We start from the raw sequence: 21,317 nt of genomic DNA on the forward strand, positions 1-21,317 counted from the left end.
TCACAGTGCACTCATTGCCACCAGCTACCCCTAATGCTATTGCTGGTCTCTGTATGCTTTCTGCAACTTTTCTCTTCACTGTTTGTGGCAGAGTGAGAATACACTATGCCTCCAGTTTGTGTTCACAAACTGAGAATAATTATTTTTAATCTGGGACTTTAAAAGCTGTATAACCTTTGACAGTTACTTGATACTCTCACAAGATTTTGGTGTTTGGAATTAGATCCTTCAGGCAAGAAACAACTTCCATCAATTACTTGTTCAACCTTACTTATGGGAACCTTCTTGCTAAATTCTGTACTATACATCCTCCCCATCTTTTGTTCACGGAATTCTCTTCTTTTCCTCCTCTTTCCTTGCTTCAATGACTTGTCAACAGCAGTAGGAAAAAACAGTGAAGATAAATGCACCTGCTCATACAGATACACGTACCCAGCAGTGACAGAAGTTTTTAATTGGATGGAGTAAGAAAAAGCCAATCAGTAACCATCTCCTGTAGCAGGTACTGGCCTAATTTGTTAAAATATATAGTACATTTATTTGTGGAGGACAGACATATAAACACATATGAACACATAAACCCTGAGAATGTAGCATCATTACTCAAGCACAGGAATGCCTGGAAAAACAGCCAGCCAACTCAGGAGGCTATTGTTTAAACAAACTCATAGAATATGTCAGGATTCCGCTTTTGTTAGCAAATTATACACCATATGTAATATGCTAAACTGGAAGACAAAAATTAAAAAAAAAAATTGTAACTGCTCTGGTATTGGGGATAGAATGCAAAGAATTAGTGTCCCCTTTACTGGTCTTTAGTCTTTTCCTCTAAAAATTTTCCATTCTGGTTGAACGGAACCAGCTACAAAGAAAGTATTATGTTTACAGTTCTTTATTTTCCCACACAATGAAGAAAAGAAAGTGATATGTTGAATCTTTTGCCAGCATTAGTCAAAAAACTCTGATTATTGTGGTTTTTTTCAAGTGCTGTAAGCACCATGAAGTAAAAAATCTGTTCCATTTTGCTTGCTAAGGTAGTTTTACATGACAAATTACCTATTTTTGTGAATATTCAAGACATGCAAACAAGTTTATTGTCGCATCTCAGTAAAAAAGAGCTTACATACTGACACAGATGAAAACAAGTGATACTAAGAAGTTTGTAAAGTCCTCTTTAAGTGTTGCTGAATATTGAACTGATAATTAATACTGCCATAACCCCTTACCATAACAACCATGGGCCAGATTCTACTCCATTACATCAGTGCATATCCATAGTAAAAGGCAGTGACATTATCCACGGTTTCCACTGGTAACAGAGGACTAAATATGGCTTAAGCTCTTCATCAGGCAGAAGACTGTCTCAAAGGGTGTTTATTCAGTGTTAGCATGATACGATCTCTGAATACTATTGCTAAGTGGAAAAAATAGTAATTTCCTACCATTTGCTTTTATGATCCATTGCAGTTTGCATTTTAAGTAGCCACTGTTTTGTGACGGTTATTTTCATCTCGTCACACTCTAGCCACATACAAATGCACATAGAGTTCCCAATCTGTATCTGCCATCCCATATCAACTGTATTCAAGAGTAATATATTATCCATTGCCTTACTCCCAAATTCTTCAGCCACCCTTCTTCAGTGATTATCATGGTGTGTCATCTCCAGAGTGAAAGATCCAAAAGCTACAAAACCTGCAGTCTGTGACACTCCCCAAGCCAGAAAACATGGATGCCTTGTAGAATATTCTTAAGTGATACGTTCGCTGGCAAAAGCAGACCTGCAGTAACAGCAATGCTCTGGTATTCAAGATATTAGCACAAGAGAGACAAACACATATGATGCCCTTCCACTGGTAATGTAATATAAATGAGTGGACAAACATTTACACACACAAAGTCTAATACACACTACTTTTAGAGGTCTCTGAACTGCTGTGTTCTTCTTTGCTCCGTTTATTAAATCAATCCAAGAAGCAATATATTTTGTCATGCCTTTTCCCCCCCTCCTCAGCAAAGCCCACCCTTGGGAGATGAACACTTCCAATGGACATGAAGAGTGCTGAGGCCCGTGCTACCAAGACCACCAGAGTGCCTAACAAACTAACTAAAATACCAGTTCCAGATATTTTATTGATTGCTGATGTCCCCCAACACATACTTTCATTACCTTCTGTACTTTCCCTACCCTATTCCTTTTTCTCCTTCTCTCTCTCTCCACTTCTTCACTCACACTAATCTCCTATTTTTCCCTTAATCCATAATCATATATGAAAGCAAACAACAAATATCATATACTCATGTTCATCATTGTCTCAATCTCTTTGACTTTGGGCCATACACCTCCCAGTCTAGTTTTGATTCTTGATCCAGTAACTTTTCAGGATAAGGACTGAAGAACATCTGGAAGCCCATATCTCATGGCAGGTGAATCTGCAATGCATCTAACAGCAGTGATCACCTCACAGAAAACTGAGAAGTGTCAAGATTAGTACTAACCATTTTTAACATATATATTTGTTTCCATCTTTCGATGGAAAGTAAATCTTCGGGATGGACCCAAATGCAGAAGGGCAGAGAGCATAGCAAACAAAGATGAGGAATGTATTTCAGATGGCAACAAAATGGAAAATGTCATGGTAGGTGTCAGCATTAGAGAGGAACAAGGCTGCAAGGCCATCATCACAGTGGCAAAGGAACACCAAAATCAGACTTAAATGCTGGGGAAGAGCTATCAAGGAATTGTGGGAGGCATTAATATTGATGCAACTGATGGGAGGGGAGAATTCAGTGACAGGGGAGTTGTGGCCTTGGAGGATGCACAATATATTCTGAGTTATTTTGGGATACACTGGCCATGAAAAGCCAACTCTGCATCACGGGCAAGAGTCCGTGCCCAGGAATCTGCTTTGAGATGGGCACGCTTTGCAGTTACAGAAGACATTTTCTTTCTCCCTCTTAAAACAATTTCACGCTCATCTGAGCCTGCTGTGAAATTCTCGAGGCTGCAAAAGCTGCAAGAGCTGCCTCATGCCCGCCCGCCCGCCCCCCCCTCCCTCTGCCGCGCCGCGGGACCTCATGAGAGGACGCGGCTTCGCCGCAGGCCGTGGAGGCAAAGCCCGCACTTGTTGCCGGGGGAAGCGACCTGAAGCGGCCGGCTCGGGGCGGGCGGTCCCCTCCAGCCACGCCAGACCGCCGGGCCGCCGCTCCCCGCCTCACCGCCCCGCGGCGAGCCCCCCCTCCCGCCGGCCGCCGCCCTGAGCGCCCCCCGCCCCCCCCCCCGCCCCTGGCCGGCGGGCGACCGGGCCGCGGCAGCGTACCGCCAGCACGGTGAGCAGCGTGGTCTTGCCCGAGTACTGCAGCCCCACCAGGGTGAGCTCCATCTCCTCCTTCCAGAACAGCGAGCGCAGCCACTCCAGCAGCCGCGCCACCAGCGCCAGCATCCCGGCCAGCGCCCCCGACCTGCGGCAGGCGCCCAGCCCCAGCGGCACCGCCTCGCTGCTGGGCATGGGAGCGCGGGGCGAGGAGAGGCGAAGCGGCGGCGGCGGGGCTCGGGACGGGACCGGGGGTCGGCGGCGGCGAGGCTGCGCGGGGAGCCGGGCGCCAGGCAGGGCCCTCACGTGATGCCGCCACCGCCCTTCTCCCGCTGCCACTTGCTGCAGACAGGGGAGGGGTTTGGTTTGATTTGGTTTGGTTTGGCTTGGCCCGGCGGGGGAGCGGCGGGGCGCTCTGCGGGGGGCCCGGGCGGGCGAGCCTGAGTCAGGGCCGGGCGCTGGCCGGGGGCGGGCGGGGAGGTGCCCGTCGTGTGAGGTGACGGAGCCGCGTCCGCAGCGGGGGGCGGGCGGGGCGGCTCCCACGCGAAATGGCGGGCGGGGCCGGGCCCGGGGCGGGGGCGGCAGGCGGAGGGGCGTCCCACGAGCCCTAAGGGCCTGAGGCGGTCGCATGGAGGCGCCGCAAGGCCAGGGAGGAGCGGGGTGGCTCCGGGCACCGCGATGGACAGATGTGGCACCGCGGGGATCGTGTGAGGTGAACAGCTGGACCCTGGCAGGAGCGGGGCGGGACGGGGCGGCCCGGCGTAGGTCTGCCGCCGTGGGCTGTCTGTCCAGCACCCTGCACCCAACAAGGGATGGCCAAGGGCTGCATTTGCAGCACTGGCTTATGAGAGTTGGTGGACTTAGTCTCCTTGACAGGATCGATTTTGTAGGTCCTTCACCTCTAGTGATGGCGGTTCTCACGCCCCTAGGACCTCCAGTCTTCCCATGAAACTCCTCTTGAATTGTTTGTTGTGTAGGGACAGGCTTGGAGAGCCAGGGCTTACCCTGGTTTTATTTGGGTTCTTCTCTGACAGTTTCTGGGGAGTCCCTTAGCATGCTTCCTTGCCTCAACAAGAGACGCTTGTGACGGTGGTTTTGTATAGTGGGCAATGACAGGACATGCTGCTTCACCAGGAATCTTCCTGCCTGCACTAGATAAGCGACATTTAGCATACAGTCTTGCCACACAGCATTAGAGAAGGGCTTGTTTTCCCTATAAATAAAGAGCTAACACTTAGCCTGTATCCATTTGCCAGTCTCTGAAGTTGTCACTGAAATTATATGTGATGCTTTAGAAGGTTACAATGCTGGTGGCGTTGGTTGATGAAGGACTTTAATACAGGTATAAACAAAGCATTTCAGAAATTTAGTATTGATACTTCTACTATTGAAACAGCAAATTCATCAAAACATTTTGGAATTTGTTTTTCGTGCTCTTTTTAGAGGTGTAATTCAGCATTTTAGAGAATGCAATTTGTGACAAACCTCATTGGTTACGTCAGACGACAAAAACTGGAAGCTCTTGTGACATTGCTGTCAAGAGCAATTGGTTCTGGGCTAGCTGTAAAGGTGAAAAATGTTACGCTTTTTCATGCCCTGGTTGTAGATACAGTCAAAATGACTCATAGTGTAATTCTAAGATTTTTCTAAGAATTTCTCCCATCTCCACTTATCACCCAGCTGGTGATGTGTGGAATAAAGACAGTCCATTTGTGAGAGTGGTTTCTGTGAACGAAGAAGTTCTGATTACTGCACAGGGGAAAACTCACATAAAATAGAGCAGTCTATATTTTTGCAAGAATTTTTGCAGGAATTTTTAAAGGCTCATAGTGATGGAAGCTTAAAGAAACAATATATTGCAGATACAGTAACATATTCTGAAAAAATACATTTCAGTCACATCCTCATAAAAGGCCAGCAGAGGATGGGCAGGTAAATTCTAAAACATTAATTCAGCTGTACACTGACTGAAGTCTTCTACAGTGTCTAGGGGGTCAAAATATACTATATGAAAAAGTCTTGGAGGGTTTGTCCAAGTTCAAAAATCTGTAATATTGTTCTAAAATCTGTTATATCTTTTGCGAAACTATATGATTATGAAAGGCAACTCTTTATTTTTCAGACTGTTTAGTAATAGAATATTGTATGTAAAAATATTGCTACCTTGCTACAATTAGCAGCTCAGAGGACATTCGTTCTTGTAGCTAAAAGCCTGAGCTGGGGCACAGGAGGCCACAATTCATTATCCCATGTGACAGTAGACAAGCCACTTAATCTTTCTGGGAAACATTTAACCACTGATAAAATATTTCACTTTTCTGTCTTGCTATTGAGATTTACACACTTCAGGACCAGTTCAGTAGTGTTATGGGGCCATGTAGCACCTAGCATATTGAGTCTTCCAAGTGCTCTGTGTCTGAAGTGATAGTAAAGCAGCTTACTCCATTGCAGAGACTTATTTGTGCTATAAAAATTTATAACAATGGATCTTACATTTCAGATTACGATGGCGGTGATGCTATAAATACATAGTCAGCAAAACTTGACCTGAACCAACACTGCGTATCCAGGTATTTCCATATTTGGGTAGAGACAAGATGCTTGGGACCCATATCTCTAGTTTGGAGTACTACCAAAGAGATCAGAGCACATTATCTGTAGTTTAAGCATGGATTTTAGTGACAGCTGAAGATCTTAATGAGAAGAAGCCTTCAGCTGAATGAAATCTCCAGGGAGGAGAACACGAGAAGAGGTGATGTCTCACTCTGGTATTTTCAGGTTTGTCCTGATATACCAGATGTTTGGGAAAAAAAACTTGTAGAATAAACCATACATCTTTTCTGATAATGAGGCACTGCATTAGTGAGAGACTAGTCATCTTTTCTGTTTGTAGGCCAGAGTCAAGCAGCTGCTTTGCTAAAGAGAATAGAAAGACTGTATTGAACTTTTCAGTGAAAGCATTGTAATGTACCCGCCAGCATCTATGTGCGTCGTCCGTGCCCTCTGCTGGCTGGAGCATCAGAGACTCATTAGTATGTATCTTAATAATTTTTCTCACATTCCAGTGAAGGAAGGAGTGAAAAAGGATTTCTGTAAGGATTGTTACACCGACAGAATGGGGCAGATGAAGGTTTTTAACTCAAGAACTCTGCATTTTGGATACCTAAGTTTAGTATATGCAGCATGAAAACTGAAGGCATAGGACTTACAGACAGCCTAAGTCTGTGTATTATTAGTCCCAGCAGTAAGGCACTTCGTGCTTTTTTGTGACATTAACAATATTATCGTTATGGGACTGCAGGGTGCCCTTAGCCTCCCTTTAAAAGGGTGGTTGTTAGGTCCCTGCCTCAGGAAATCATCACTTGACACTGGCAAGCTATCATCTTGTCTCAACCTGCTAGTAGCCTGAGGGAGCAGTGTGCTCCAGAAGGAGGCTGCCAACATATGGTGTATTTCTTCTGCAGGATCTTGAAGTTCTGTTGAATAAATATATTTTCCGAGATGAAAACAAAGGCAGAGGAGGGTGACTGCATAGTCTGATGTCCTCATACATATGTGGCTGAACACTACATTCTGGAATTGCATGCACAGAAACAAAATGTTGGCTGAATATATAAAGTAGTGATTCACATTAATTTTCATACTGTCTGTTTGTGTCTGATTACTAATCAATAAATACCTTATCAGTTATAAACTAAGGAGTATACAAGCATACACTGAAAAATGTCATCGAATTACTACTGCCCAAGGAGAACTATAATCAATACACCATGATGGTGGTAACACATTAGTGAACATAATGAAATCCAAAGTTATTCCCTTAAGGATGCTAATATTGATAGGTGCCCTTTACCTCCTTGCCCTTTACTTTCTCATATGTAACAAGGGGACAACAAATGCAGGAAGATTTTGCAGTCCTGAGTACTACTGACAGTGAAGAAAAAAGTAGCTGCGAAAGGTTCAGAACACCTACAATGAATGAACTGTTCCCTAAAGACCCAGATCCTTGACTGGTGTACACAAAAACTTAGGATTGATCTCAAATACTGTATGTTTACATGACTATCATCATTAAGAAAAATACCATGATGCTGGGTTAAATTTCAGTGGAGTCTTTCCAGAAAAATAGACAGAAGGGTCTGGGATAGCCACACATCAGGAAACACTTAGAAGTGTTAAGGGATGAAGTTAGACCAATAAGCTTTTTGAATCTTTCCAGCCACCTATACAATGGCTTTCAATAGGACAGGAAAAAAACTGGCAAGAAAGAACAACAAAAAAGAAATTTCTTTAAGAAAGATGAAGTTACTGTTTAGTAATGCAGTAATTTTTTTTAAGCTATGCAATAAACAGTTTTGTATCAACGTTGTTTTTTGGAATGAAACTTGTGACCCTGTCTTGAAATCTGAGACCCTAATTTTGCAGGCTCTTTTGCTTTGGCAGAATGGGTATCTGCCAGTGCAAAGGGGCCTGCACAAGCACACTGTGAAAACCTTTCAAGTAAGTTTTAAGTGTGTATGCTTGAAGGATGGAATTTAGTTGTCTTCTTAAAAAGGTCATCAATGCTCCATAACTGAATATGTTTTAGAATTATGTAACTCTTTGCTGTCTTGTTGTTTGTATTGAAAAGTGATGGATAGGTAATCTGTGACTGGGAGTTGTCTAGTGCATATTGCACAGGTCTGAAATCTTCCACACAATTCTTTGCTGATATATATACAACAGGGTGTCCCAGTGTCATGCAGGGATTAAAGCAAATTTTGCTGGGCTCCTTGGGATGCTAGTCACATCCTAGGCTGTCTACAAAGTAGTCTTGTTGGCCTGTCTCTCAAAAATCTCTCTCCGTGTTGTTATTTTTAATACAGAGAAGCAAGAAACTGTAAGGCAGGGACTAGACTATGATTTCAATTCTGTTCAGAGTCTGTAGGTGCCAATAGCCATCTCTCTTAAAAGTGCCAATATCTTTGGGTGTCCCAGAAAAAGCAACACAATAAATCAGATCCAGATTCTTCAGATAGAGAAACAGAATTTCAATTAAAATTTTAGCAAAATTTCTAAGCATTGAAGGAGGGCACTAGAGGTACTTAAAAGACTTTCATTTAGACCACTTCATCAAATCCATTTTAGCATTTCCCAGTCCCTAAGTATTGCCAGCCTGAATTCTGCCTAGAAGGGAGAAGTACAAAATAATGAATGGCAATCAAAGTGAAATGAACGTTCCTCTAGTATTTAATCTTTTGAAAAATACAAGAACATAAGAAACTGAAACTATAAGGCTACAGAGACAACTAATGATTACAGGAAATGCAGTGAATGGAAGGTGAATATTTTTGGGGGGGGTCTGCTTTAGGAGAATACAAATTTGGCTTTGAACATGAGACAGTCACCAGCAATGCAAGGCATAGCACCCCTTTTCCTTCTTTTCTCCTTCCTTACTCGCTGACTCCATGGTGACTCTTTAGCATAGAATATAGGCAAGACAAATATAATACAGAGCAAAATAATGTATTTGGAAAATACTGTAATTTTACACAGCACGTAGCTGGCCTTAATCTCACTATGACAAGTTTGTAGGATTTAAAGCATGAATTGCAGAGACATGTAGGTAACATAAATATCCCAGATTATATTTATGGATGGAGCTTAGGAAGACACATTTCTGCGGACAGCTTATTGAAATAGTCTGCTTTCCTCTCACCTTCCTTTTACTTTTCTGGTCCTGGCTGCTCTCAGGAAAAAAGAGATGGGATCGGATGGATAGGTCTAATCTGACATATCAGTTACTGTGCTCCTTTATCTTTACAGTGGGCCTCAGGGAAAGGTGGTCTGTATTAAATACCAGGTAGATAAAAACTGTTGAATGGGAAGAGACTGGTCTGTCCACATTCCCTGTTGCTTCACTCTTTCACTTCTGCAGTTCACTTCCTCTGCATCCACTGGGAGGTCCTGGGTGCTCTGTCTCACCTCTTCTGTGATTTTAACTTCTCATCCCTCCTTTTCTGGTGATTTCACGCTTTCCTCGTCACAAATGGTCTGCTTGCTATTGCTTGGCTGATAGTCAAAAATATTTATGGCAAGACTTGTAGATTTTGTGAACCTGCAAACTCTCTTACCACAAAGTGCTACAGATCCGGCGTCTTCCAGAGCACTAGATACAAACAAGCCTAACCTCAGGAAACTTTGCCACAAAGCAGTGCAGTGTTGGAACTAGAACTCTGGATGTCAACATAAAATTTTAACCATGTTAAAGCATTCTGCTGAAGAAATAAAACTTCATATAAGTCATACAAAATACACTAAGACATAACCAGTTTCCAGTTTTTAGAAACTCTTTGATAGTTATGACAAGTCCAGTGTGAAAGGGAGGGACCTCAGGTACAGGAATTATGCAGAAGTCATACCATGGCTTTTGTTTACTCAAGATCAAATAACCAAAATCAAAGCTGCAGTGAAGAAACTATGTCTTTACAGAGGTGATCAAAACCAGCTGGCTTCTTTTGTGCTGGACAGTCCACTACATATATATATTTTTTGTTCATTATTTTACTTGGAACACTGATGGCAGAAATAGCTTTGACTTGTGGACTCAACACCATAACTGCGATGAGAAAATTGTCACTTCCTCTTGATAACTTGTTGTCCAAAAGCCATAAAACATTATTTCTCCATGTTAAATCTAAAGCCTTTACCTATTTTTCTGCATGTCTGTTACGACTGACAACCTGTAAATTCAAAGGCAGTGGATATAATACATGTTTTCTGCTAAATTTAGGCATTAACTTTTCGTAAATAAGGGGCTACTATATTGAAATCCCAGGTATTTCCATTAGTGAGGCAAGTTGTATCTGTGGGAGGTGGTAATTTATTTATGCAGATCGTGCCTAGCTTTAGGGAGACCTTTTTAATCTATCCATGCCAGCAGCCACTCTTCACCCATCAGAAGTCCAGCCGTCTACTAATCATCTGACATAATAATCTGAAAGGATATTTTATCAAATGAACTACAGTTAATTGCTTCTAAATGCGTAAACTGACTTAATAGCTGCATCTTGCAGCCTCCACTGCTGAGTCTTCCTAAGGAACAAACTGGTTTCCACCAAAGGGACTGCTCAGGAAATAGTCAGACAAAAGCTCACAGGCTTTTGTCCAAATGGCATGGACAGTCCTATCCAGTTGTTAGGGCTGGCTGGACGGAGAAACTAGGACTGGTGACCAGTGCCGGTAGGGAGTGCAGAGGCAGATCAGATGAGTTGTGAGTATTGGCCAGACAAAACAACTGAAAGCCAAGGAGGGGACATCTGAAATAAGGGGGAGGGCTTGGGAGAAGAAGAAGAGAAGAAAGAAAGAAGGATAAACAGCTCCAGCTCAAATTTTAAACAATGAAGCTGTAATATTTGAAGTCAACATTTACATTAAAGTTAGAACCCTTTGAAGAGTTATGAATATATTTAATTACAAGAAAAACCACAGTATCCCTGTAGATATTGTGAAAAGCAGAGAAACATTACATTAATCAGATAAATTTTATGCTGGGAAGTCCCACAGATCTAAAGTTAAGCCAAATATTTTTAAGAGCTAATTTTCATGTGGAATGAAAATAATTCATGCATAGAGCATCAAACCTGTTCACTGCTGAGACTCAATAAAATCCACGTTGAGATGTATTTAACTGGCTTAACTTGAAGTATACAAAACAGCATTATCAACAAATTTTTTTTTTCAAATATAACTGTTAAAAATGTTCCTGTAATAACTGTAAAAAAAAAGTTCCTTATTCTGGATTATCCTTTCATATGCTAAAATCAGTATATACATACCAGTATATCTTTGGCACAAATAGTAGTTTATAGAACTAAACTGAAGAAATACATTCAAGCTGAAGTGTCACCTACGGAATAGAAAAGGTTACCTGATACAGATAAGACCACAGAATTGGAGCTGGTTTATGCCTTTCAGGAATGATTTTTCTGTGTAAATAAAACCTTTGGAATTTCAAACACAGGGAAAAGAATATTCTCACTTTCGTGTGTCATTTATGTTAAGGTTCTCAAAATTAGAATTAAACAAAACAGATTAAACATCCTTATCTTACAGGATGAAGAACTACTGAAAGTACGAGTATCATTTGCTTTTAAATCATATCCAGTGACAGCTGTGACAGTGTTATATTCTGCAGTTGTTACATTGAGTATATTATTTCTGAAGGTAGATTGAAAATCTTCTGTTTCAGGATGCGTAGATAATGTCACCTTACTCTGAGAGGTAAATGAAAATACAGTTCTGTTAGACAGGATCTTTTCTTCAGAGGCTTCTATATTGGAAAGCGAATTTGAAGATATGTGAATGCAAATATCTTCTGAAATGCAAACATGGAGGTAATGGATGTCATTTATATCAACTCTAGGTTCACAACTGTGCCCTGCATAACAGTGGCAGTCAAATTTTTCTATGAATGTTTGCAGATCCTGAAACGCTGGTTGCCCTTGCAGAGTGTATTTTCCATCCTTTGTCATTTGAATGACAATATTCTCAGGGTTCAAGTGAAGATAGTCACTGGAATTCCATTTTTTCCGTGCGCAAGCACCAGAGTCTTGGCATAACACTTGGCTACAGATTCTGGCTGCCATCGTGACGTTGATGAGGTATGGGGTCAAGGTCCTCCTAAGGTAGCTGTCCAGAGTCCTACAGGTGTTCTGTGAAAAGAGCATCATATCTGCAGTGTTTAGTATGGAAACCATTAAAATGCTGTCATTCTAATAACAATACTGTAGTGGATATCTATGAATGTTTCTCCTGAGGTTTTGATAATAGTTATAACTGGTTGTTGGAAGCAAGTTTATCTGAGAAGTTGCTATATAGCTCAAGGATCACAGCAAATTTATATTGGGTGGTTGCTGCAGATGTTATGAAAAGCACTTGGATCAGAAAGCAGATGACTAAGTTTTCATTTTATCTGTATGTTTCATGCAGCATTTTGAAGCAGATGCATTTAAAGAAGTTACATGAAGGATCGAAGTTCCTTTATATGTATCTTGAATGGTTTGAGTGATCTTGAAAAAAATCTCACTTCTTCAGCCTGAACAAATAATTTTTCTATCAAATCATCTCTGTAAGACTCTTCAATTTTCCCCTGACCTGAATAGCTAGGCTGCAGGCATAGGGAGCTTTCACGGCATTTTTTAATGGAAAGCATTTTGGGAGGATGGTCAAATGGAAAGTATACTAAGAGAATTGATCATTCTAGTTGATCATGAAGTTGGCATATATTCTGTGTATGCTTGGCACAGTTTAATAACCAGAGGCTTTGCGAATTCTTTCTTTGTTTCTGATGCTATGTCTCCTTAGGGCATTTGCCTAATACCACACATAGATACAGTTAATATTTACACCCATGGAGATCACTTCAGTGAATCTGAGGTATATGTAGTTTTTTTGTTTTTCTTTTAGGTATATATAAAAACCCTGCCTGAAAATTTTGGTTGATGCAATTCTTGCAGAAGTGAGGCTCACAGTAATATTTCATTGCTGAAAGGCTACTGACTGTGATAGCTATAAAAAAAAGGTGCAATTAGTTCACAAACACATAGTCTGACTGGGCTGTGGAAAATTCTATTTGCTCATAACAAATCTCAAAATTCAAGCAATAACAGTTGTTGCTCCTCTATGTTCTGGTATTGGGGTAATGGGCAAAAAAGCTTCAGGTGCAACTGATACACTTTCTCAAAGACGGACACATACAAAAAAGAGTCAGAAGTGGGATGCTTTTGGGAATTTGACCCTTCCAGAGCTGCAGAGGTTTACTTGGCCATGCTTTCTGTCACAGGAGGCCCAGCAGTGCTGAAGAGTTTCAGTTCTTTGTTCTTAGAAGACTTCAGAAGAGTCTTCCCATACAGTAGTTTATTATATCTAGCTTGCCTGAGTATGAACGAGCTAGTTTGAAAGATTTATTTGAACATCCTTATAACAATATTTCTCAAACTATGTATTTGACCTTCCTAAAACAAACTGGATTTTTTTTCCTCTTCTGACTCAGATCTTTCTTATAATGAAATTAATCAAAGTACTACTTACAACACACAGAACAGGCTAGAGATGAAATTTTACAGACTGACTCCCCTTAGTGCTTTAAATATTATTGCTAAGTGCACCACTTTAAAAAGCAGAAGGGTCTTTTAAAAATTGTTCTGGGCAAGCACAAGTAATTTTTTCTGTACCTCATGACTGGAATGTAATGAAGATATAGGAATCCTTTCCTTAAATTAACTAAACAAGTGCTAACTTGCCTACAGTTATTGTGGTAGCTTGTCCAGTTACTCAGAGCCAACACTGATATTTTAAAAGATTGAATTCTTATTCTGCATAGTCAATGACAATATTCATAAGCCTCAAATGTGCTGGTTTTTTAACTAGAGAAGACTGCCGGCAATATGGAGTCATCATTTTAAAAGTAGAAGATATGATGTAAGTAATCATAATGCCTTATATCCTTTTCACTTTCTTGCTCTTTAAAAATGTCATATAATAATTAATCTGGCATACCTTATTTTGTGTTAAATTCATATCACCCCAGATCACAATTCCAGAAGCACCCAGTGCAGCAGATTCTCCAATGGTGTGTACCAGGTCATCCTGAGAGGAAATGTGCAAAGAATCATACTAATGTAAGTAAGCTATAACATAAGGGCAAAAGGTATAATGCATATAATAAATTACATATCCAAAATAACTACTTTGAAAACAGCGAGCAATTACACACAATGCAAACATTCTGCGCTCAATTACACTATTTTATTCTGGGATTGGGTTGCACAGGTGATGCCAGAAAATGTTGCCAACTATATCCAATTTATATATGTCATCTGGTTAGAAAAACAAGGCTGTAGAACTGACCCAGCGGTTAGGCATATGACATACACTCCTCTAACCATTTTAAGTTTTATTTTGCTGCGTTGCCTCCCGGCTGCTCAGAGTTGGTAGTAACTGGTTTCAGTAATGCTGCCTGAAGCAGAGGCTGGAAAGCACAGCCTTTTTTTTTTTATTTTTTTAACTTAATTTCACTTACCAGAAAGTGTTAAAGCAGAAAAGTAGCAAGAGAAAGAGCTTTCACCAGCAGGAATCTCTTTTCTCCAGGGAATGGCTCTGGCCTTTTACAGAGATTGATTTGGGAAATTTGTTTCTGTTCAGTTCTCCTTTTAGGGTCAGCTATTAGCCCAGCCCTAACAAAATCTGAAAGCCCATCTGGGATGGGAGAGCTATGGGTAGAAAAAGAACAAGGCAAAAACAACTTACTGCGGGGCACAACACATGAAAAGGAAGAATGTAAGGATTACAGGATTTAAATGATTAACTAGGAGCCCAGCAGGGACCCTAGCAGCACCCTTGCTCCCTGAAGCTATCCACGGAGCTGGGGGACAATGCCTGGTGATGCTCTGTCCAGGATGTGAGAGGACACCAGACACAATGCAGTCACCAGGACCACAACCTCTAACTTCCCCTTCCTCATGGCCTGGATGACCAGGAAGAGATTCCCCAGATTGGTGGTATCTCTCATAGGGTGGGTGTATATGAAAATGTGAAGGGAAGAGTGTAGCCAGAATTGCAATAAGATGGTTAAACCTTAATCAGAGCCTAACCTTGAGTAAGCTATGAGATGCTGAAATACCATTTAGAAAGCTACTCGAGTACAACTAAGGACAGAATTTTCTCACTAGCTTTTAAACCCTTTTTTAAGGAAAAGAAAGACTACCTTTTATTGTTTTTTCTTATAACCTAAAAAGCAGACATTAGGTTAGCCCAGTTTTACTAATTCTCTTTGGAAGAGGTTACTCAGATTTCTTTCCTCCAACTTAATGTACTAAATACGCTTTCTAGCTTTGTAATATTTTGCTACATGTGAGAACTACTTGGAGAATAAAACACTATTTGATAAATAGCATGAGGAAGGTTTGAAAATAGACCTCTTAGTGTTCCATTTGATCAAATTTCTTTGACGGATTAATTTAATTTTTTATACAAAATTTACACACTTTTTTTCTGATATGAGTTAGCATGTTTGCTAAGTAAGTGTCATCTGGTAATTTCCACTTAAATTTGAAATATTTAAGGGCTAGCTCCACTCACCTGGGAGAGATATTCCTCATAGACATCTGTGAATACTGGACGCGTATATACAAAAACTGGAAGGGGATGAGTAGAATTAGAGACATACGAAATTCTAATGGCTTCTTGAACTCTGTTGCGAACAAAGAGTTGGGCATTTCTGGAAGATCTTAAGGCTGTCTCTAGATAGATAGATGGATAAAGTGCTGTGCTTTCCTCCCACAACCATTTAAGCTCATTATTTCTTTCTATTTCAATATCTAAACAGGTTCCCGTATAATTATGTGGGTTTTGTTTGTAATCATAGTTATAACAGTCTGGATAAAGGTAATATCCCCACAGACGATTTGGCTTCATTTCTATGCCCAGCTTTAAAGATTCCAACATAATTGATTTTGCTGCAGCTTCAAATTCCATTTTAGCTATAGTCTTGGCTTCAGCTTCTGATAGACTGAGGTCTCTCTGCTGAACCAGTTCAATGGATTCCTGTCTATAAATGCCTTTTGATCCCCAGTTCCTTATCCACACAGGTCTCCAGTTTTCCCAGTCAATGACAGCCAATCCAAACTGTTCATCTGAAGGAATATAGAACTGGATGTCCTCTTTGGCTTTTTTTAAATGATTCTCCAGCAGCGAGAGTTGGGGAAGTCCTCCATTGAATGTCTCTCCTGTGACTTCATTTTTGTAAGGATAGTAGCCAAGCCTGTCTGGATAGAAGAGAGTGATGTTTTGCCCAATGGATGTCTTCAGTGTGCTTCCAATGAGAGAAAAAAATTTCATGTCCAGCTGCACTCCTGTCCTTTCAGTACAAAGTTCTGTAGGAGCATTCCAGATAGAAAGGAAAGGTGAATTAGAAACAAGTGGACGAGCTCTTATGTTCAGAGATGAGCAGCAGGAAACTAGAAGAGTGGCGAACACCATACTGGATGCTATAGGATACGTACAGGTAACACAGATACCAAAACTTTGTATTTGTCTTAGAGTTTCCATCGTAGCATGTGCAGTGACATTAGGTGCTTCTGATCAGACAAAAATTAAATGCTCTCTGGGTGTTTAGAAGGCTGGTAGTCTGTCAAAAGCTTTACCATACAATATATTTCTTCAGATTAATACCTATTAAGCAATATTCCTTAGGTGTGAAATAGGGGTGTCCTTTATATGAGGCGCTCTGTTATTTCAGACTGCAGGAAACCTTTCAACAACTTCTGAGACCTAATGCAGAAAAAGAAACAAATGTAGATAAAGTAAGAGATGATAAATATTTCATTTCTAACTGTGAAAGAAATACCATTTGTGATTTTGAATACATTGTAATCTTTGAATAAAATTCCCCTTTGAAGGAAAAGCACAATGTACAGTCATAGAGGAAATAAACTCTCTCTATATAAAATTGTATATGTATAAAAAGTAGATATTAAACTGATGGTGGAATGGTATCCAGTGAGTCATGGATCAGAATGAGTATGCTCAGTAGTAGTCCTGATTGTGCCAGTGACTGATATCTGTAAACGTGAGCAGTCTCACAATGTCTTCTCTTAATCAACAGTAATCTGTATGTAATACTTCTCACCTATCTCAAAATAAAGTTCTAGGTCTTAATTCACTAATTTTACAGACCACTTAAGGGAAGATACAAGATAACACAAAACTGAAACCTGGACTGTTGTACACATGCAGGAAAACAATCCATGTACACTCATTTAACTCAGTGAGGTATCTGAAATATTATAGGTACTCTTATCTTCTGTCCAGAGCTCTTTTGAACAGGCTTAAAAGCTGTGTATCATCTTGGTATATGTCCATCCAGATGTTGCTTGAGGCCATTTGAGATCTACAGATTCAGTGACCCCAAGTCCAAGTCTGCCCAGGAGTGTAATTCGTTAAGAAAGCTGAGGTTGTGCATACATCCACAGTGAGCAGTCACACTTTTATTTAAGAACATAATGGTGGTGGTGGTAGTCATGGTGCGGTCAGCAACTTTTACATAGTAGTCCAGTAGTTAAAGCATTCCTCTGTGCAGTAACTCACCTGAATCCACTTTCCTCCTGATTTTGAAATGGTTCAAACCTGGATCTGTCACTTTCCATAGAGACCTCATGATAAGGCCATAGAGCATCTAAGGAGTATGTAAGAGTGTGCATGAAAATCTAGGAGTCACTGTGAAGTGGGCCACAGGGTGGCTGGAAATGTAAAATCTCCGAGGACAGATTAAAAAAAACCAAGATTTTGATTTGCATTTACTGAGTTCAGCTAGGAGTGGAAACCACAAATCTCTGGTTCCTACACCTTGAATTATCTCTCTCCCTGTTTGTCTTTTCTGTGACTACTTAGTGTAAAATTTATAAGCAGTATGGGCACAGAATCGTAGATCTCTCTTCCCCCAACAGTGCATACAGACAACAGGTTGCAGTTATTATCCATTTGCATTTTTTTCATCATCCCTCTGGCTGCATGATTTTTCTTTAATTTGTTTCAATGAAATGGCAGAACGCCTCCATCCATCAAATTGTTCATACCCAAAAAAGCTTGACAGTATAACGAGAGGTTGATGGAGACTTGAACCTTCCTAAATCCAGCCTCAAGCCAGGTTCACAGCAGAGATTGTTGTAGCAGTAGTACAGTGAGATTCCCTGTGTGTTCACTGAGTTTGATCACATCTGAATCTACTGAAAACTCCAGATTTGCTTTGATTGTGGGAGAAAAGCATGTGTGAAAAGAACTATCAGGGGGTGGGGGAGGGAGGGAAGAAGAGGCAGAGCAGTGTGACTTGACAGCATAGCAGCATAGCTTCTGCCAGAATGGTGAAATCTAGACCTCTGGGGGACCGAAACAACGAAAGAACCTATGTCAATGAATGGACTAGATCCTGCCTCTGCTCACAGACGTAACACTGTCTAGAGATGGTTCTGGGATTCTTCATTTGAGAGTAGCTTGCCTCTTCTGAGGACTAGGAGGAAATCAAGGACAAACGGAAAAGTTGTACTGAAGGAGGAGATCTCTAGGAGTCGAGTTTCCCAGAGAAGGGGTTTTGCATTACAGGGCTCTCCAAAAAATGCCAGAACCCAGACACTTAGCTTCCCAGATTAGCAAGTCTATTTAGCAGACACCACTTTGCTGCTTCCTCATCCATCACTTCGGATGCCAACAGGCAGTAGGGATATTTTCCCTTTTATTCTTTTTTATTCTTTTTCTTCCTGGGCATGCTGCCAGCTCTTGGTCATTGTGTCAGTGGAAGAGCACAGAGCTGCTAGCTATTCCTTGTGCTGGGTCCCCAGCCTAGCTGAGGAGGAAACAACAGCCAATTCAATTTTCTTGGCTTAGAGGTGCCAGCCCATGTGAATGAAACTGGCTACTCAAAGACCCAAGCATGCACAGCTGAAAGACTGGCGAACAAGCAGCAATAGCAAGGATTCTTGGAAGAGGGTTTGGCAGCAGAGGAATTTTTTTTTCAAAACAGAAGCTTATAGTCCTAGAGTAGGAAGTGCGAGTGGAAGGAACAGAAAGTACAACCGTGCAGTATCAGACATCCCTTCAGAACTCATCTGCAGGTATATGAAAGACAAGTAAGGAAGGGAAGTAAAATACAGCATAGACGGTGAGGTGCAACATACAGCAGAGCTAGAACGGCCAACAGCTTCCTCCCACCAGCCGTGACAGCACCTCTGTCTCCTCAGTCACACTGCCCCTGAGCCCCTAGAGCCCAGTTTCTGACCATTAGTCAAGGAACTTAAAGCACATTCTACATCCTCTACCAGGAATGCCATCAGCACCTCTATTCCACAGAGCAGCACAAACTTTCAGCTAGGATTGTGGCTCTGTCATCCTCATTCCCTCAACATGCTAATACAAATTGCTTTTGCACCACACTTGAGTGTCCACAGTGTTATGCACATATCTGCAAGGAGTTCTCCATGGCCTTTCACAAATAGCTGAGCTCTGGTCAAATGTAGTTCTGCACTTTTTTGTTTGGTTTAGCTTCCCCCCCTTCTCCTTTACAGTAATAATTTTCACTCTTTCTTCAATGGACAAATTTTCGTCAACATTTTGGAAGAAATGGAAACCAATGGTTTGAAGGCTAACCTACTAGTCAGAAAAGCCAAGAGCCGTAAAGGAAAAGTGAAACTGCAGATACCTGAGACCCTAGGATCAAGAGGTGTGCATGATGACGGCTTATTGCTTTCATATTAATTAAAAAAAAAAAAAGTTGGATCCTCTTTCATGATCAAGTTCTTTGGTTCTCTTGGGATGACGAACAGCAGTAGACAGGAGTTCTTACAATTCTGTTTAGGATTCCCTCACCTAGCCTTCTATGGTCCATTTCACTTTTATCTCACAAAAGTCTTATCAGTCACAGGAGGCAAACAAGTTCTCATTAAAGAAGCAGCAGCTGGACTGAAGTCTAAACATCCATACAGATATTTCACCATTCCACAGCTGCTGATGTGATAACTAAAGAAAGAAGATATGCTCTGTTCATTTAAATTGCTCCAAGAGCAATACCTCATTTGCATGGCATCTGCTTGATGAGACTTGTAGAAAATAGGGCTTCATGCACTTCCCCCAACTGCCCAGAGATGACAGCAGGAAAAAGCCATCTCTCCTCTGAGCAAAACAATCTCAGCTCTCTCAGCCTCTCCTCATGTGACAAATGCTATAATCCCTTATTCATCTTTGTAGCAATTTGCTGGACTTGCTGCAGTATGTCCATTTCTTTCTTGTACTGGGGAGCCCAGAGGTGGACACAGCACTCCAGGAATGGCATCACCAGTGCTAAACAGAAGGGAATAAACACATTCCTTGACCTGTTGGTGATGGATACTCTTGTTAATGCCACCCAGGAGGCTGTTAGTCTTCGTTGCTGCAACAACGCATTGCTCACTGTAGTCAACTTGGTGTCCACCACGACCTCCTAGAGCCTTTTCTGCAACTGCCTTCCAGCCAGTCGGCCCACAAGCCTGTACTGGTGCATGGGGTCATTCCTTTCCAGGTGCAGGACTTTGCATTTGCTTTTGTTGAACTTCATGAGGTTCCTGTCAGCCTGTTTCTCCAGCCTGTGGAGGTCCCTCTAAATGGCAGCATGATCTTCTGGCATATCAGCTACTCCTCCTAAGTTTGCATTGTTAGTAGACTTGCGAAGGGAGCACTCTGTCCCATTGTTCAGATAATTAATCAAGATGTTAAATAGTATTGGACCCAGTATGAACCCTTGCGCTGGTGTTGCCACTAGATCTCCTGCCCCATTCAGCACTGGGCTCACATTTTCCCTGGTCTTCTGCTGCCGATAGACCTGTAGAAGCCCTTCATATCTCTTGCCAGATTCAACTCCAGGTGGGCTTTAGGCTTTCTTAACCCCATCCTTACATGCTCAGACAGTGTCTCGGTATTCTTCCCAGTTCACTTGTCCCTGCTTCCACCTCATGTGTGCTTCCTTTTTATGTCTGAATTTTGTCAGGAGTTCCTCCTGCCTTTGCTTGATTTCCTGCATGTGGAGATGGACCATTTTTGAGCTTGGAAAAGGGGATTCTTGAAAATCAACCAGCTCCTGGACCCCCCTTCTCTCCAGGGTTGTCTCCCATGGGATTCTTCTAAGCTGATCCCTGACTGAAGACGCCAAAGTGTGCTCTCCTGAAGTCTGTGGTTGTGATCCTGCCATTTGCCTTGTTCCCTCTTTTCAGGATCCTGAACTCTACCATCTCATAGTCACTGCAGCCAAGACTGCCCCCAGCCTTCACCTTCCCTGTTTGTAACTATGAGGTCCAACAGAACATCTCCCCTTGCTGGCTCCTATGTTATCCAAAGTGATATTTCCTGAGATGGTACAGACTGAGACTTCCAGGACAAACTAAAAGAATTCCATACAGAAATTCGGGGGGAAAATATTTTCCACTTATGCAAATACAGCTT

The 21,317-nt window shown here is 41.6% G+C and overlaps 2 protein-coding genes across 5 annotated transcripts in view; both read right to left on the reverse strand.

The window, feature by feature from the left end:
• LOC143155672 (ADP-ribosylation factor-like protein 8B) overlaps positions 1-3,761 on the reverse strand; it is a 30,905-nt gene extending 27,144 nt beyond the window's left edge. For both annotated transcript variants that reach the window (XM_076328635.1, XM_076328634.1), the window contains exon 1: positions 3,321-3,761. In XM_076328635.1, the coding sequence (XP_076184750.1) occupies positions 3,321-3,509 (189 nt within the window). In that variant the 5' untranslated portion in view covers positions 3,510-3,761. The remainder of the gene's footprint in view (positions 1-3,320) is intronic.
• Positions 3,762-11,084: 7,323 nt separating this feature from the next.
• Positions 11,085-21,317, reverse strand: part of SPAM1 (sperm adhesion molecule 1) — a 40,504-nt gene continuing 30,271 nt past the window's right edge. For all 3 annotated transcript variants that reach the window (XM_076328636.1, XM_076328637.1, XM_076328638.1), the window contains exons 2-4: positions 15,435-16,625; positions 13,854-13,943; positions 11,085-12,007 (exon numbers count right to left, since the gene is read on the reverse strand). In XM_076328636.1, the coding sequence (XP_076184751.1) occupies positions 11,348-12,007; positions 13,854-13,943; positions 15,435-16,403 (1,719 nt within the window). In that variant the 5' untranslated portion in view covers positions 16,404-16,625 and the 3' untranslated portion in view covers positions 11,085-11,347. The remainder of the gene's footprint in view (positions 12,008-13,853; positions 13,944-15,434; positions 16,626-21,317) is intronic.

The sequence above is a fragment of the Aptenodytes patagonicus genome, chromosome 1 (assembly GCF_965638725.1).
Source record: "Aptenodytes patagonicus chromosome 1, bAptPat1.pri.cur, whole genome shotgun sequence".
In the NCBI taxonomy this organism is placed as follows: Eukaryota; Metazoa; Chordata; class Aves; order Sphenisciformes; family Spheniscidae; genus Aptenodytes; species Aptenodytes patagonicus.